The following is an 18200-nucleotide window of genomic DNA, read 5'->3' as shown; positions in this document are numbered from 1 at the left end:
TTTTTCACAAAGGTGCAAAAGCATTCAGTGGAGAAAAGGATAATATTTTCAACACGTGCTGCCGGAACAGGACATCCATATGCAGAATAACAAACACTGCCCTAAACCTCACCCCTTAAAAATCGCCTCAAAATGGATCATAGATGTCAATGTCAAATATAAAACTACAAAACTTGTAAAAGAAAATACAAGGAGAAACCTTCATGACTTGGGAGTTTGGGGAAAGTTCCCAGACCTGACATCCAAAGTACAATTGCCAAAACGTAAAGCTTTTATTTTATGAATAATACTGTTCAGGGAAGGAAAATTCAAGCTACAAATAACCTAAGTGACAAACGACAAGCATCCCAAATATAAAGTACTTTCAAACACTACATTAAGAAACAACCCAATTTAAAAAATGGGCAAAACACCTGAAAAGGTACTTCACCAAAGAATACACAAGGACAGGGGCGCCTGGGTGCCTCAGGCAGTTAAGCGTCCCACTCTTGGTTTCAGCTCAGGTCATGATCTCACGGTTCCTGAGTTCAAGCCCCGCCCTGAGCTCTGCACTGGCAGCAGGGTCCACGTTGTTCGGATCCTCTGTACCCACCTCTCTCTGCCCCTCCCCTGTTCAAGCCGTCACCGCCTCTTTCAAAATGAATAAACTTAAAAAAAAATACGTAAGGACAGCAAATATGCACATGAAAATATGTTTGTCATGACTACCCAATAGGGAAAGGAAAATTAAAACCATCATATGAGATACCATTGCACACCTAATGGAATGGCTCAAATCCTGCCCGGAACAAGGGCAGGTGATGCAGAGCATGTATGACTAGTGGGAATGCAAAATTATACAGCCACTAGAGAAAAGCGTTGGGCAGTTTCTTATAAAGTTACCCCAAAAAATACCATACATTGCATTCCCATCTGCCCTAGAGAAAGGAAACTTATGTACAAACAAAAACCTACACAAGAACACTTGCAATACTTCTTTTCATAATGACTCCAAACTGGAACAATTCAAGCGTCCTTGGATGGGTCAATGGAAAAACTGTGGTAGAGCCAAACAATGAAATAATTAAAATGAACAAACGATCGATACATGCGATGACTGGGTTGAACCTCAAACCCATCATGCTGAGTGACAGAAACTAGTCTCAAATGTTGTATATCGTATGATTCCATTTAAATAACATTCTCACCAAGAAAAAACTACAGTGATGGAAAAGAGGTCATTGACAGGTCACAAGCAGGGACATGGATAGAACCACCAAAAAGGAATAAGATAAGGGACTTTTAGGGATTATGGAAATGCTCTGCACCCTGATTGTGCTGGTGGTTATACAAATGGACAAATGTTTTCAAATTCATAGCTCTGTAGACCAAAAAAAGTCAATTTTAACAATATGGTAATTTTAAAAATAAAATAAACAGTAACTATTTGTTGTTCTTGCCTGAAATAAATATAAGGCAGTGGGAATGAAGTATAAAAACAATGTATTTCTGAGAGTCTGGGTGGCTCGGTCAGTTAAGAGTCCAGCTCTTGATTTAGGCTCAGGTCATGATCTCACAGTTCATGAGAATGAGCACCACGTGGGGCTCTGTACTGCCAGCTTGGAATTCTCTCTCTCCCTCTTTCTCTGCCCCTCCCTCACGCTCTCTCACCCCCTCTCTCTCTAAATAAGCAGTAATAAAAACATATTTCATTAAAAAAAAAAACTTTCAGTACAATCAATGAGCCTAGAGGCAGTGATACACCTCAAGTCAACATCTCCGTTTCTAAATATCACTCCCTACCAAAAACAATCAAGGGCTCCTTGGAGAGGGGCTGATTACAGGACCAGGATACCCTGTTAAAACAATAAGGAAGTTCTTCAAGATTAATGGGGAAAATGTCCTGCAAATAGAGCAGTAGGCTTAAAGAGGCTCCCCGTGGCCAAATTTGAGACAGTTTGAGCATCAGGAAGAATAATGCTAATGGCTTCTAGTTATTGAATAAGAAAGAACCCACGACTATAATGATGGTTTGTTTCACTTTAAATGAGTGACTTAAATGGTACACGTGACATCTCAATCAAACTGTTTAAAAAAAAAACAAAACCAAAAAAAATGACTCCATGAGTCTGTATGGCTATTTTAAACAGGTGATGGAGCTGGAGTGGGAGGTAACAGAGTAGAAGAGGAAAGCTCCATTACAGAAGACCGCCAGTTAAATTCAGAGAAAAATGACAGTATTAGGAAAATCATCATTTTGCAATCACCAATGTAATGAATGCTTCAAGCAAGAAGCATCTACAGATGTTCCAACTATTGGGTAAAAGATTACTGGGCAACAGGATAATCACATAGTCTCAAAATATCACCCCAGAGATTACTTCTTAGTAACAAAAGAGAACTGATGGGGCGCCTGGGTGGCTCAAGCGTTCGACTTCAGCTCGGGTTGGTTAAGCGTTCGACTTCAGCTCGGGTCATCATCTCACAGCTCCTTGAGTTCGAACCCCGCATCTGGCTTTGTGCTGACAGCTCAGAGCCTGGAGCCTGCTTCGGTTTGTGTGTCCTCCTCTCCCTCTCTGCTCCCCCCCCCCATTCATGCTGTCTCTCTCTCAAAAAGAAATAAACATTAAAAAAAAGAGAGAGAGAGAGACAGAATTGAGTAAAGAAATATAGAAAACACCAACTTCATCAAATGACTAAACTTAGGCTTTGCCAACAGGGGGACATTGTATGTCTTTTCGTGCAATGCAAGATGAAGTACCCAATGTCACCCATGTAGTATCCATGTACATACGTACACATCTTCAACCAGAGTCTCATCACGAGGAAATAAGACAATGCAAATTATGGGACTGTTTTTAAGCAAATACAAGAACATCAACATCAGGCAGTGGGGGGGGGGGGGGGGGGCGGGGAGAAGGTTGGGGAAACCTAACAACCAAATCAGTGTGTGATTCTTTTTTTTTTTTTTTTTTTAATTTTTTTTCAACGTTTTTATTTATTTTGGGGACAGACAGAGACAGAGCATGAACGGGGGAGGGGCAGAGAGAGAGGGAGACACAGAATCGGAAACAGGCTCCAGGCTCCGAGCCATCAGCCCAGAGCCTGACCCGGGGCTCGAACTCACAGACCGTGAGATCGTGACCTGGCTGAAGTCGGACGCTTAACCGACTGCGCCACCCAGGCGCCCCAGTGTGTGATTCTTTATAGGATACTGGAGAGAGGAAAAAAAGTTATAAAGCTTTTATTATTGGGATAATAGCGAACATTACAAAAATGACCATACATTAGGTAACAAATTAGATAATAACTAACATATTAACGTTAAATGTCTTGGGTATGATAAGGTATGGTAATTACGAGAAGCATGACTCCATTATTAGAGGAGACATATAAATATTTAATATTAAGTATCAAATATCTGCTAGTTAAAATGTTTCAGGAAAAAAAAAAGAGAAAAAGAAGGATAAAGCAGACAAGGCAAAATGTTCATCACTGAATCTTGGGAAAATAATACATATTTTATCTTTTCTGTAAAATTAGTTTTTCAAAGGAAAAAGTGGGAGACAAAGAAGAAAAAGAAGGTGCTACTATTCGCTTTAAAACCTACTCATTCATAGCCCCCAGAAAGCAAAAAATGTATGTGCATTGTTATGAAAAGAACATAAGAGTTCAAAGAATTCAGAGTCCAACTCTGCCCTCTATGAACTATATTGTTTTATAGAAATCAAGTTACTTACACCACTGTCAGTTTTCTCAGTGGTTTTAAATAGGAAAATATCTGTTATTTCATAAAATGGTTTACAAGATAGTGCAACTTACCACACACCAAGAGCTTACTATATATATGCCAGGCCCTTCGATGTTTTTACTCGATCAAAACTAGCTCAAAACTTAATGGTTGAGATGTGTTATGTACATAACATACAATTTTTTTTTTCAAATTCATATTAAATTTCTTTAAGGATGAAGAAAAGAACTTTTGTAAACAATTGTGTAAACCAACAGATAAATGGCACAGAGTGTAACTTTCATAAGATCTTGGTTGCTCAACAGAAGACATACCAGTCTCCTCGAAGCACAGGCATTATTGATATCTTCTACCAGGCCAAAGATATACTTAGTTTAGCCTCTAAAGAACAATAAACTTCATTCCCAAGTGATTTTTAACTTGGTCATCACTCTATTCTCCCAAAGAGAGGTGGGGAATAATTCATGGATAAACAACAGAGAAAACTCATAACATGTGGACCAAGGTCAAAGGGAGCTTTATCAGAAAACTTGGTTATCAGTTTAAAAGACTCCTGCACACAAATGTAATCATTTATTTCTCAAATACAATTAGGAGGCACACTAAACTGATAAGATCAAAACGCTTCTCTAAGAATCATAATTCATTGATATAATTCCTGCTTACCTAAAAAATCAAGGAAACACACTCGAGGTCGAAGAATCCTTATGAACACTTATCATCAAATGCTGTAAGAACCTTTATAAAATTTCATTATGCACTAGAGACAGACTAGCACATGACAAAAAAAAATCAGGATACAAAAAAAGCCTTAAATAAATGAGCTATATCCTTAATTTATTGTGCCTAAAAACGTTTTCACCAGATGAGGACAGTATGGCATCAGAGATGTAACCATGTCAAAGGCAGAGCTGTGATAAAAACAGAAGAACAGAATCCATGCAGTCTGGCTGCAAAGCCCAAGCCCCAAACCACTATGCTCTAAGACCTCCAGGAAGCAGCAAATCCAACCCAAAGAAGGCAGTGCAACGTCCAGACACAGCGAGTGACCACACCAGATGAGAACAGAATGATGGAAGATTCCAAGATTGCCAAGGGAAAAACAAAGTCAGTACAAAAAAACAAAAAGGTTCTGAGGTTGTTACGCTCAAATATATGAAAAAAGGTAAATAATGCACCCCCCCCAAAGAGCAATTAGAAACTTGAAGAAGAAAAATAACAAAGTTCATGCCTCAAATGTTCAGCAAATTAAAATTGAGATCAGCTTTAGCAACTAATGGAATGCAAGAAGAAAGTCTATTTGAAACCCCTCTTTCAGGGTGACACGGGCGCATACAAAAGGAAATGCAGCTGACCCTGGAACACAGGTCTAAAGTGCGTCATTGGGGGGGGGGGGGAGCGCCTGGGTGGGTCAGTCGGTTAGGCTTCCGACTTCGGCTCAGGTCGCGATCTCATGGCTCGTGAGTTCGAGCCCTGCGTCGGGCTCTGTGCTGACAGCTCGGAGCCTGGAGCCTACTTCGGATTCTGTGTTTCCCTCTCTCTCTGTCCCTCCCCCGCTCATGTTCTGTTTCTCTGTGTGTCTCATAAACATTAAAAAAAAATTTTTAAGTGCATCATTGGTCCCACTTACGTGTAGATTTTTTTTTCAATATGGTACTTTAAATGTATCTGCTCACTCTTAAAATTTTCTTAATAACATGTTCTTTTCTCTAGCTTACTTTATCATAAAAATATAGTGTATAAAACACATAAAATATATGTGTTAATCGGCTGTTTATGTCATCAGTAAGGCTCCTGGTCAACTACAGGCTACTAGTAGTTGAACTTGGAGGGGAGACAAAATGCACATTTTCCATTGCACAGTGCAACAGCACTCTTAACACCCACGTACATCTGAAGGTCAACTGTAAAACCCTAGCACACTACTTGTCCGGCTGATCATTTGTGAAGACTCAATACAAACACTAGTTCACAGTTCTCAACTTTTAAAATCAATCCAGAAAAAGACATGGAAGAAGTGACTGTGGATGATGGACAGGGTGAAACTGACAGGCAACTTGACAAGCTGGAGTGACGTGCACCTGAGAGTCATTCCAGACAGTGGGATTTGAAAGTCAAAGAGCGTAAGGTGGCAAAAAGAAGTAACAGCCTCAACTCATAAAGACAAAGTTACAAGATGCAAGTTTGTAGGATAAAAAACCAAGACACAAATACATGACTTAAAATTTCCAAAATAACCAAAGGAATAAGATTTATGTAACTGGAATGCTAGGGTGAGGTATGCTTGGGAGGAGCATAAAGTGAGCTAAACCACTTATTTCATTCCAAAGCTTCAGCAGATTGTATCTAAGGTTGACAAATTAAGAAACAGATGTTAAAATATATTATCCAGAAATATGGATGTAATAAGATGAACTAAATGCAGAAACAGTTAGAAGACATGATCTCCAGAGAGTGAGAATGGAATGGAGAAAGAACACAGGACACTGTTGCTTCTCATCATATGTTCTATACCATATGACATGTCGACAGATCCATGAAGCTTTACTTCGATAAAATTAAAAATAATAAGTTTTAAGTTTAACTTATCATTATTTTAGATGGTCATTTAAAAATAAAGTATTTCATCCAAAGGCTTCTAGCATTCTTGGTTTTTCAGCTTTCTATTTTTTAAATAATTTATAGACTTTCATAAAAGTTACTAACATGGTACACCTGTTATATACCTGCTACACCCAGCTTTCCCTCATGTTAACAACTTAAATAACCAGACTCATCATCAAAACCAGCTACTAAGTATTAGCAGCAACATGAGTAGGTAACCTACACACCTTCCTTGAATTTCACCGGTTCTTCTCCCTAATACCCTTTCTCCTCCAGAATCCAGTTCACCATTTCACATTGCACTTGCTTGTTGGGTCTCCTCAGTCTCCTGCTGGATGTGACAGTTCTTTCACCTTTCTTTGTTTCATGATCTTGACAATTGTGTACAAAGTCTCTCAATTTCAGTTTGCCTGGTGTTTTCTCATGATCAGACTGAGATGATGCATTTTTTGGCAAGAAGACCAAAAAAGTGATATTGTGTTCTTCTTGGTGCGTCACATTGGGGGTACAGGGTGTCAACACATCTTATTACTGGTGATGTGAACCTTGGTCACTTGAATAAGGTAGCATCTGTCAGTTTTTCCAACTGTAATTATTTTTTCCTTTGCAGCTGGTAGATACCTTGGGAGAAACACTTTGAGACAGACTTTAATTTTTGCTAAGTTAAATGTACCTACCAGTCTACCAGTACTTTTTTTTTTTTTTTTTTTTTTGAGACGCACGATGAGGTATTTTGGGATCAAGTAAGATAATGTGTAACATTCGCTTCAAAATAATTTAATCAAGGGGTGCCAGTCTGAGTACAGATCAAACAATATTGGCCAAGAGTTGATAACTGTTGAAGCTGAGTGATGGGCTCAAAGAGATTCATTTTACTAACTTATTTTTGTGTATCTTTAAATGTTTCCATGATAGAAATTTTAAAAATTAGAACCCAAGTAAAATCTGTGCATACGTAGATCAAAAGATAAAACAACTGTATTTATTTAGGAATTTCGGATTGGAAAACAGTACTTATTATGCTTATATTTTCATTTCTTGATTTGAATCATTTCAAAGGTATCAAAGCAATCACCTCAAGAGCTCCCAGGTTCATGTGACTAAGTTACTGCCACCAATATTTAAAACACAGGCATTGTGCGCCCTCTAGTGGGTTATTCTATGACAAGACTTCTGTATCGACAAACTGAATTTAAAAAGCAGAGTATTTTCACAAAAGAAAAGTAACAGCCAGATTCTCTCTCACCTCTTTCTGCTTCTCTACTAGTCAATATAATATCTGTTAATTACTTAGCTAAATACAAAAACATTTCAATGCCAAAAACACTCAACCTTTTCCTACTATTGTGTTGTCTCTCCGAACACATGTTGAAGCCCAGAGAAGAAAAGAGGACAAAGTCCAAAGTCAGTCAAAACATTTTCAAGCCATGTAAACAGAGGCTGGACAGAGGATGTTGAAATCAAATTAATGTCTAATTTAAAAGCACCTGGTTGTGTTCTGCCTGTATATACGGTCCCAATTCTACCTTTCAGAATGCTAATCCTCAGAAATTGTGCTCTGCAAGTCAAGTCAACAGATTTGATCTGATTTACTGAAAAATTCCAAGAAGAATGAACAGTGAATTCCACTGCAAGACACGAGCAGGAAGCAAAGTGTAACAAACACAGGCTTTGGATCACACAGGCCCAGCCTGAGCTTCTACTCCTGCCACAAACTGCCCATGCTGCTTACCTTTCCCAAGCCTCAGCCTGATGATCTATAATACAAGGTTAACATCTTACAGTTTTATCTGAAGCTTAGAAAAATACATGTGAATGATCAAAATTCAAACTGTCACTAGTACCATTATATGATCCCAAGATAAGAGACAACCAGGTAGCCCAATGCCCATTTTCAAGAGGTTCTTTAAACGATTCCCTTCAACCACAATACTTGAATTACACGTAAAAATTCCAGATTTTCTTTAAACCTGGGTTTCTACATTAACTCTACATTAACAATAATTATTATTAATTCTAATACTAATAATAATTAGTAATAATAACTAATATTAATACTAATAATTCTATATTAAACTATATTAATAGTTTCTTAATACTCCTTACAAGATAATGTTTGTTCTGGCAGTAAGATATTGTACAGTACTCAGAATCTCAAGAGTAATTTTTGACCCCTTGTGTTCAGGACATATCATTTGCCTGTAACTAATGGAAGGATTTTCTTCATGAATAAGTCATTTACTGTTTTCTTATGTCATTTCGAAAAGTGTTTTAAATACATGACAGATTCGTAGCAAGAGCCCTTAACTAGAAATGACAAAATTAAAATAAAGGCTATTTGTGGAAGGCACAGGAATACCAGGAAATATGGTAAAAGACAAGGAGAAAACCTCATTTTCAGTGCATAAAGTTTCTATGGCACAAAACCACTACCCTCCCTGGGAATTAAGTGAGGATTCCATCATTCTTGCCAAATGCGTCTTAGCCTAAGCACCTGCTGGAGATTACAAGTATCTAAGTACTTTAAAACTGGTCTAAGAAGCAAGCATGATGAAGTCAATGATTTGTCCGTTAAACATTTTCTGAGTCTGCTACCTGTCAAGCCCTCTTCTAGGTACAGAGTTAACAGAGGGAACAAAACAACCAACAGGCACTTGCCCTCACAATGCATATATTTTTGTTGGGGGAGGGTGGCAGGTAATAAGTTTATAAACAAGAAGATTATTTCAGATAATGGTGCAAACTAGGGTAACAACTGAGTGCTCGGGGCTGGGGTAGGTGTATTTTAGGTAGAGTGGTCACAGTAGGCCCCTTGGAGAAGGGACATGACAACTAACACCTGCGAGGTAAGAGCAAGTCACACGGACATATGGGATTATATGTATAATCCAGACTTGCAAACCACCAACCCTCACGAACATCCCTATCAAAGCAAATGCTCTAGGCTTAAGTCCTCTAACTGTTCTTTTAAAGTCAGTTGCTGAGAACATATTTTCCCCAAACTCCTAGCACTAGAGCCTACTTAAAGGTGTACGAATCAAAGAATGTACTATTAATTTGAAATCTTTATTTTCCTTCCCAGAAAAATGTATCTGCCTATAAAATGCAAAATATACAGCTGACCACAAGGTTAAGATCATGGGTTCTGAAGTCCTCAGTTCTCTCCCCTACTGGATCAAAGACTCTTGAGTGAACCACAACCTTACAAAAGCTCAGTTTCTATAAAGCAGGGGTGTTTCAGGTTACTGGGAAGGTTATATGAAACACTGCACATAAAAAACTTAGTACTGCAAATGGAACAGCGTTGAGTACTTAGCAAGCATTAGCTAGTATTTCAATTGTGATTTATATATATTTTTAAGGAAAGTTGTCTACGTATGAATGTACCAACAGGGGTATTCTGAGATCTTAACTTTCAAATCAAAACTGTATAAAAAATAAGTGACTTCGAAGTCAACTCTTGTTTTCAGAATAATTACAATTCAGAATTAAAAGAGAGTGCCAAATGATTTTTAAAGAAAGGCTTCCCAACTGGTGCCCAAAAAACCAAAGGTAACAAAGAAACATTAAGAACAGACATCCCCGTTTACAGAGTAGAACTAAATGTCCAAAACTGTGGTCCAGATAGGTGCTCTGGATGCTCTTAACATCCCAAGTACCCACGTATGGGATGAAGAGAGAGACGGATGAAATGGGGTTTCCTTTCTGCAGAAATGGAACTTGAGCTAGAAAAACGTGAAGAGACAGAACACGGCAGACACTGTAGGGCAACTCAGTAACATCAGATCCAACCCCCTCTTTGCCTGGCTTCACCTCCTACACTGAAAAGCTACATACTCAACTCCCCACTCCCCATTCAACTCAAGAAGGCACTAAGATACCTGGCCCAAAAAAGCTCTGTTTTCTGTACACAGAGTGACAGGCTCGTACTGCCTCTGGCCCTTCCCCATTTGTCATGCTTAGAAGGGGGCTGTGAGGCCTAAAATGGTGAAGCCATTTTGTGACCATGAGTAAATCATGCAGAGTATTAAGGTTAACCACGTAGAATTAAAGTGCCTAGATCCTGTATGCTTTCATTTAGCTAGTACACCAGCCTCAGACTGACTATCTATAGGCTTCTTGTTACTGGGTGGGGGTGGGTGGTGGTGAGTGACCCTTATCTGCTACAGCCGATATAGTCAGATTTTCTGTTATGTGCCGCCTAAACGCAGTCTACACTGACACACAAAGATGAAGGAAGACAATACTTCGCATGGGATGAAAAGCACAAACAACAAAGAGAAAGGTACTTCAACCTGATGGTTTCTGATGTTAACTGAAATGAAGAATTAAGAGACCTTTTCCACCTTCAACCAGCAGCCTTCTGGTGTGTGTGCATGGCAGAGTCAGGACACTGCACTTACATGCCGGTCAACTCTGTGCACAGGAACTGGTGTCCCTCCAGGATAGCCTGGCCACCATGCGACAATGGAAACAGGCAGCACTTTCAAAACTGTAGAGAGCAAATGAAACGTGTCCAGAGAATGAGAAAAGTAAATAGCAGCTGGTTTCTTGTAAACAAAACATGAGGAAATGTGCACTGGAGGGCTAAAGTAATTTTTCTATATGAAGATTATTTTACTAAATCTTTCTTTCTAAAAACGCTTGTTTATTTAAGAGATGATGAAAAACTGCAGGCTAAAATCTGTATTTGAGGAGTAATAATTTTAGGTTCTCCAATTAAAGGATGAACTATCACTCATTTTTCATAGAACATCTCTAGAGTATGAAGTTATCATAATGTAAATGCAATTAAGTGACTCATTTTATAAACCTCTGTGATTAAAGGGGATAGTTCATTTTCACTTGTTTAATACTCCCATTAATAAGAATGTCCCGTTACACATTTACTGAAAGCCTGGACAATAAAACAATGGAAAAATTCCAAAAGCAAACACATTTTTTTTTCTTTTCCCATGAAGCTAACATTATGGAATTTTAACAGATGTTCTATTTGGTCACAGTTAATAAAATGAATTATGGAGGATTAAAACAGGGTTCAATATGTTTGCATTGGGAGTTTAAGCGAGAAATAGTTTCACATTAAAAGTTTGGAAAGGTTTATAATCACCTTTTTCCTTTTCAGTGGAATTACTAGGAGGGGGAAAATAAGGGAATTATTACAGCAATTAGCACTTTTCTGATGAAACCGGGCTTACAGAAACTATCTTTTCAAGGTTTAAGAAGAATGAAATCTTAGAAAATCATATACTCTTTGGTGCTTCATCAGCTGTCTAAAACACAAAGGTCTTAGAGTGGAGTGGAGCCCAAGGCTGAGCCACCCCCCGGCCTAATTCCCAGTCCCGCTCGAGCTCCCTCAGCATTCGGAAGGGGACGCTGTGTCTAGCAGCATCTGAACAAAAATTAATCACACTTAAAGGAATAAAAAAACCGATAAATATTTTGTGAGTGCTAACTCTGGGGAAGGCATTATGCTAGAGTCTGCACATGCTATGGAGAGGGAAAAATCCAAGAGCTGTTTTGAAGGCAAATCATATGGTGTCTGACTCTTTAGTCAGCATCATTACATGTAGCTGAATAGAACTGAAAGGTAAGGACAAACCAAAAGAGAAAGAAGCAAATCGAAGAAAACCATTTCATAGAAACATAAAGGTATACAGCAGTGACACCAGGAGAAAAAAAAATCCTTTCTCATCAGCACAGTTTTTTCTCTTTCTACTCTCACAAGTGCAGGAAATAGTACACAGGCGGAAAGATGGCAAATAAGTAACAGAGGTTCTAGCTACAGTTGCTCTAAAATATCTTTCAAAGAAAAACATTCAAGGGTCGCAATCTCAGTAGGAAAAGCCTTCCTCTAAATGGGTAATCTTACTTGGGAAATAAATTCCAGTAAACTATCAATGGGACCCAAAAAAGAATCACCAAAAAATTTTTCTAACATATTTACATTACGATTTTTGACCAACTCAACCACCAATTATTGGGGCAACTCTGACATCTTTACCACCAGTATGTGGTTTCTCCTACAGAAGTAGCCAGTGAATACAAAATCAGTTGCAGGTGGCAGTATGTTAAACGAATACAAAATTCCTCTCTACAAGACATTCAGATAACACACCCTCCAATTGTAGCTGAGACACTTTACAAGTAATACCAACGGCTGGCCTGTAATTCAAACACAATTGTTACTCATCATCATGAAATGGCATTCAGATGCTTAAACACAGACCGATCAAGGTTGTACGGCAATTCAAGGACCCCAACAACCTAGAGGGAGGCTTCTTCATTTCTGAGTCCCCTGGCAGACCACACTGCTCTAATCCTTCTCTCTTAAGACTGCCGTGAGATTTCAAGGACAACGGTCTATGCAAAGTTCCTAGCACAGATGGGCCAATGTGGGCTCAGAGAGGTTAAGTAACTTGCCAAGAGCAGACAGCTGGTACGGGGCAGAGTTGCGATTCACACTTAGGTGTTATTTCCTGTCAAAAAACCTTGCAGTTCTGCGCATACTAAACACATCCCACATGGCGGGCTCAGCCCTTCACACAATCTCCCCATGCCATTCTCACAAGAACTTTAACACAGCACAAAGTTTAACACAGCACAGTTCACAGTAAAGGGAATCAAAAAGTTCTGAGATGTATGTTCTTATGCCCAGTGTCGGAATGAAAACAACAGTGAGATCACCTCTCAGACGGCTGGTAAAGTCGGTGAGGCAGAGGAAAAGAAGGCCTGCAATGCTGGCACAGGGGTCGACTGGTATTTTCCACGAAGGGCACTTTGGCCGTAGGTACCAAATTACAAATGCTAGGGCGCCTGGGGGCTCAATCCGGTAAGCGACTTCAGCTAAGGTCATGATCTCGCGATTCATGGGTTCGAGCCCCGCGTGGGGCTCTGTGCTGACAGCTGAGAGCCTGGAGCCTGCTTCGGGTTCTGTCTCCCTCTCTCTCTGCCCTTCCCCCACTCTCCCTCAAAAAGAAACATTAAAAAAAATCAAAATGATAAATGCCATACTCCTTTAGCCAAGCAATCTCACTTCTGTTATTAACCCTACAAGCATCCTCAACCAGGTACAAAAGGACCTAAGAGCAGTAATATCCACTGCAGCACGTTTGTAATGTCCACCAACAAGGGACTGGTTAAATAATGAATGGGTCGTGTCTACCATGGAGTACTATGCCATCATAAAAATGAAAGGAAGATCTTTATGAAGAGATTAAAAAAATTGGGGCTGAAGAAACAAACAAGAGGTCAAACACCTAAGACAGGGTATCTCTGGAAAAACACACAAGAGAGTTATACAACCTAAGGAGTTGCAGGGGCACAGGAACTGAGGCAACAGACAACAGAGCTGAAGGACATCCCTAAGGCTTGATTCCTAAAAGGTCTCACCTGCAGCCACTGCATCGGGGGGGGGGGGGTCTCTATGGTCTAAAACAGACAATAAGGGGAACTAAGTTTGAAAGGCTGCCATGCCTACCTGCGAGTGAACTTTTCAATCAGTGAGGATTTGGGGCCCTAAAAGGAGAGATCCAAGGCTTCGATGAACTTACAGACAGGCTGAGGAACTTGTCTGCCCTGCTTGACTTTGACAGCATGTGTGACAGAATTTGGTGGGAGGACTGCTTTCAGTGAACTGGTGGCAGAGCTGTGGAGACAGGGAGACATCATCCTCACCCATCTCACATCTCTCATCAACCAAAAAGAAGCCGGAGTTATCCCTGACCACAATGGCAACGTCCTTCCACTGAGGCAGAGCCAACCACCATCTTGCCATCAGATTTATGCAGAGAAGAGTCAGATGCCAGTCATTTATCCTCCAAATACCAGGGAACGCATGCCTGGCTCTTCAAAGGCCTTCTCCCATGTGCTGTCCCCCAGTCTCCTGGCAAGCACCCAGCCAGGGGGAGAGGTTCACCGTCTCCTCCTGGCAAACACTCCACTTGGCTGAACACCTGCCTGCAGCATCCCCACTTGGCCTGACATAGAGGGAAATCACTCTTGCCTCTTCTCTACGCATAAAAATTCCAATTCTGCTGAGCTAATAAGTGAGGTACACGTGTGCTTTTACAGCCTTGTGCTTTTGCTCCTGATGTTACAACTCCTGTCTCCTTGGTTATTTCTAACTTACCACTCCTTCGAGAATTAAGTCAACATTTCATGTTTTTTAATGCAACAAATGCTAATTGGGTACCACTCAAGCGCTGCTTCCCCTGCCATCTCAGCCGCATCTAGTACCTACATATGGTTACAGCACTACGAAATGTCTACTCCCGCCTGTTTTCCTGTAAGAACACGAATCCTTGAGGATCCGTGCAGAAACATTTCACGTGGTGCCCAACACACAGGAGGCACTCTTAAAATGACTGTGAAGAAGAATCTGTGGATAAAGCCTATTTGCTGAGCTTAACTTATACCTACTTCTTTTGCAACAAAGTGCCTTTCTCAGCTTTCGTCCTCTTTAGAAGTCCTTCTAACCTACGTACAAGATCATGAGGCTGCTCTCCATAGAACCTTCAGGACAATGGGAAATTGGCCTGGCTGGGAGGGCAGCTGCGGACTCGCTCCCCATTTCCATCTTACTACAATAACAGCACTGCACCACAATGTTTGGTCCAGAGCAAAAGAAAAATGAATACGGAAGGGGTGAGGCATACAGTATAATCTGCTGACCCTGCTTACACTCAGTCTAAAGTTGAGAGCAACTAAAATAATTGCAGAGAACATAAGGGATAAGACACAATCTCCACAAACATCAAACGCAGTGGAAAACACGAGATGGCATTCACCAAATCTAAAGAACACACATAATCTCCTATACTGCATGGATTCAAACTCCAATCTCATTCTAATGGGCCAGGGAGATAAAACTTGTTTTAAAGAAAAAATTGTACACAGAATAAACATGTAAGTTTCCTGGTGATTCGCACTAAGGCTTCAATGTATTTTCTATTTGAAATAAACAAGCTCTTGGCAAAAAGATTCAATATTGGTGTCAGAATAATGTAAGAACTTGAAACTATTTATAATGCAAAAATTTTGTTTAAAGCAGACATATCACTACTTATTTTTCTCATTTTGAAAAGAAGCTGTTTCATTCAGCAGTAATTCTTCTCTCGTTCTCTCTGAGAATCTGTACAAAAGCAATATTTCAACTAAAATCAGATCTGAAGGATCTTTTATGAAAACGCATAATGCAGAAGACCCCAATTAAATTTCCAACAAAGCACTGCCATTTTGAGTAAACAAAGTCATCTCAGTAGGGTCACATGATGTGCAAAAACTGCAGCCCAGAAATTAATTACTAGTGTGACATATGTCAAAACAAATTTTTACAAGAATAGAAAGCAGGTGTAACAATGTGTTTTCTCTATCTGTTTGTATGCAAAACCAGTATTGTCGGGCGTGTAAATATATTCATTTATTCACCATCTCTCAGAAAAATAAAGGAGGTTCACTGCCCCCACCCTTCCCCCCCGGCCCCGGGTTTGCTGCACCCAGGTGAAAGCTGACTAAATCACACGTGTTTAGTGAGTCAGAAAATAAGTAAGAACCAAGAGACAGCGTGGGTGATATTTTTGAAAGACAGAAGTCATCATCACACAAACAAACTCACTTTACAACACTCAGTTCTCCTTCAAAAGAAGTTTTTTCAAAGATCTACATCAACTACACCACACTACATTAAGGTTGTTATCTTGCAGAAATCAAAGCTTTATAAAACATGTGACGGTGCTTGTATTTCATAAAGAAGACTGTAACCTATAGTAAAAACAAAATGTAATCAAAAACTACCTGGAAATAAAATTAGAGATTTCAAGTCATTTCAAAGTTTTGCTAATTAATGACATTTATTTAAATTAAAAACATTTTTGTAAATGCAAACATGTTACTGACCAAGGAACTTCAAATAGAAAAAAGGATAGAGAGCACAAGTATGCATGCAGATTCTCCTGTTTTCTTTAATAGAAAATTATGTCCCAACCCCTTTCACAAGGGATATATAGACCAAATCATCACAATGTACACTTTAAATACCTTACAATTGTACCTGTCAACAATATCTCAATACAGCTGAAAAAAATCCTAGGAATTAAACTCTTAAAAAGAAAAAAAAAAAGGAAGAAAGAAAATTATGATTACATCCCAAACCAAAGACTGGTCTTAAATCTTATGTAAATCACCCTTTGAACTTCAAAATATTGTCCTCTATGTGAGGCAAAAATTAGAAACATACTTCCTACAAGCAATATACTGAAATCACTTTGCTTTTTCAACCAAAAGAAGAAGAAAAATACTGAATCCCAGAATTTTCGAGTCAGAAGTCTCGAAGGCAAAGCGGCCGCCTGGGGGCACACTGCACGGCCAGCCACCCGCAGGGCCAGCAGGGCCAGCGGTCCGGGGCTCACCGTACCTTGCGATCGCCATCGGGAAGACAACAGCGCACCGCATGATACAGACTTTGGAGACACTTGTCTCTTAGCACGTTGCTTTCATTACCAATTTCTCATTAACTCTGTGTCTTCTGGTAATTAACTTGGTATCTTAACTTCAGTGGTTGCTTCTTACGATTTCAGCCAAAACGGACATTTAACCAACCTAGCACCAATGAAGCCAAAGCGTGGGTGCCATTCTGACCAGTGGGATTGCTCTTTTAGCGAACCTATTTGGCCCATTCGTCAGCTATAAGAACCAGGATAAGACTAAACGGTGTTTCAAAGGTGATCAAAGTATCCCTTTTTAATTTTTTCAACCAGTTTCTCTGAGTGAATTTGCTGAACAAAGCACATCATTCTTTTGCACTTCAGTACTGGGAATTAAGTGAGTTACCTCTCTTAAAACTGTGCTTGTGTAGCCTCGATACAATCCTCGGATGCCCTGAAACAAACAAAAGGCCGAGAGCTCAGTAAGTTAGAACAGCACAGAGATCTGAATGATACTCTGAGTAAGGCAGAGTTGCTGAAGTCTGAGTTTTAAAGCTTGCACAATGACCACACTCTATAAGAGGTTAAAGGTTATAAACTGGCCTAAAATATATAAAGCTCGGGTCAGCTCTCTTTAAAATGGGAACATGTCTAAAATAATCAAACTGACTACTTTAGTCGCTTTCAAAATTTCTGCTCCTGAAAACAATACTTGAGATGATTTCAGTATGTATTTCCAAATTCAAATGCACACAAAACGCCAATCATCCTTTCCTATAAAAACAGAATTATATTTCATAGTTTCAAACAGAAGATATCAGAAATTCATTAATAATCCTCCAAGGTGATAAATATCTCTGGACAAGCCTTGATTTATTCAACTGTCCACACGATTCACAATACAGTCTCTTTACTGGGTTGATCTCATGATCCTCTGATCAAATACTCAGTTATTTCCTCACCTAAGTGACAAAAAAACTATTAAGAGTAACTTTTCTAAAACCCAGACCCATTGAAATTTCCACGTGACTGAATACTGTTTTTAAAACACGGGAGGAGGGGGCTTCTGCAAAAAAATACAAAGAAAAGCAGCTTGATGGTCCCTAGTGACTTGGCCAGCAAGAATGACCTCTGATCCACAGTGGAACATTAACAAGTAAAAAAGAAATTAATTTTTTTTAACATTTATTTCTTTTTGAGAGAGAGAGCATGTGGTTGGGGGAGGGACAGAGAGAGACAGAGACAGGATCCGAAGCAGGTGAACAGCCCAATGTGGGGCTCGAATTCATGAACCATAAGATCATGACCTGAGCCAAAGGTGAACACTTAACTGACTGAGCCACCCAGGCACCCCCGGAATTAATTTTAATATAAACTTAATGATGCTGGTCACTATGCCCATTACTGTACTCCTCTTCCATGGGTCCCCAAATTCTATGGTA

The 18200-nt window shown here is 39.6% G+C and overlaps 1 protein-coding gene across 8 annotated transcripts in view; it reads right to left on the bottom strand.

The window, feature by feature from the left end:
* SLC25A26 (solute carrier family 25 member 26) overlaps positions 1 to 18200 on the bottom strand; it is a 139386-nt gene that overhangs the window by 82055 nt on the left and 39131 nt on the right. For all 8 annotated transcript variants that reach the window (XR_003967015.2, XM_030307193.2, XM_030307189.2 and 5 more), the window contains exon 5: positions 17165 to 17212. Coding sequence is in view for 7 of the 8 variants with exons in the window: in XM_030307193.2 (XP_030163053.1) it covers positions 17165 to 17212 (48 nt within the window). In the remaining variant the exon portion in view is untranslated. The remainder of the gene's footprint in view (positions 1 to 17164; positions 17213 to 18200) is intronic.

The sequence above is a fragment of the Lynx canadensis genome, chromosome A2 (genome assembly GCF_007474595.2).
Source record: "Lynx canadensis isolate LIC74 chromosome A2, mLynCan4.pri.v2, whole genome shotgun sequence".
Lineage (NCBI taxonomy): Eukaryota > Metazoa > Chordata > Mammalia > Carnivora > Felidae > Lynx > Lynx canadensis.
Note: the sequence above shows the minus strand (reverse complement) of the source record. Positions and strands in the feature narration are given on the sequence as shown.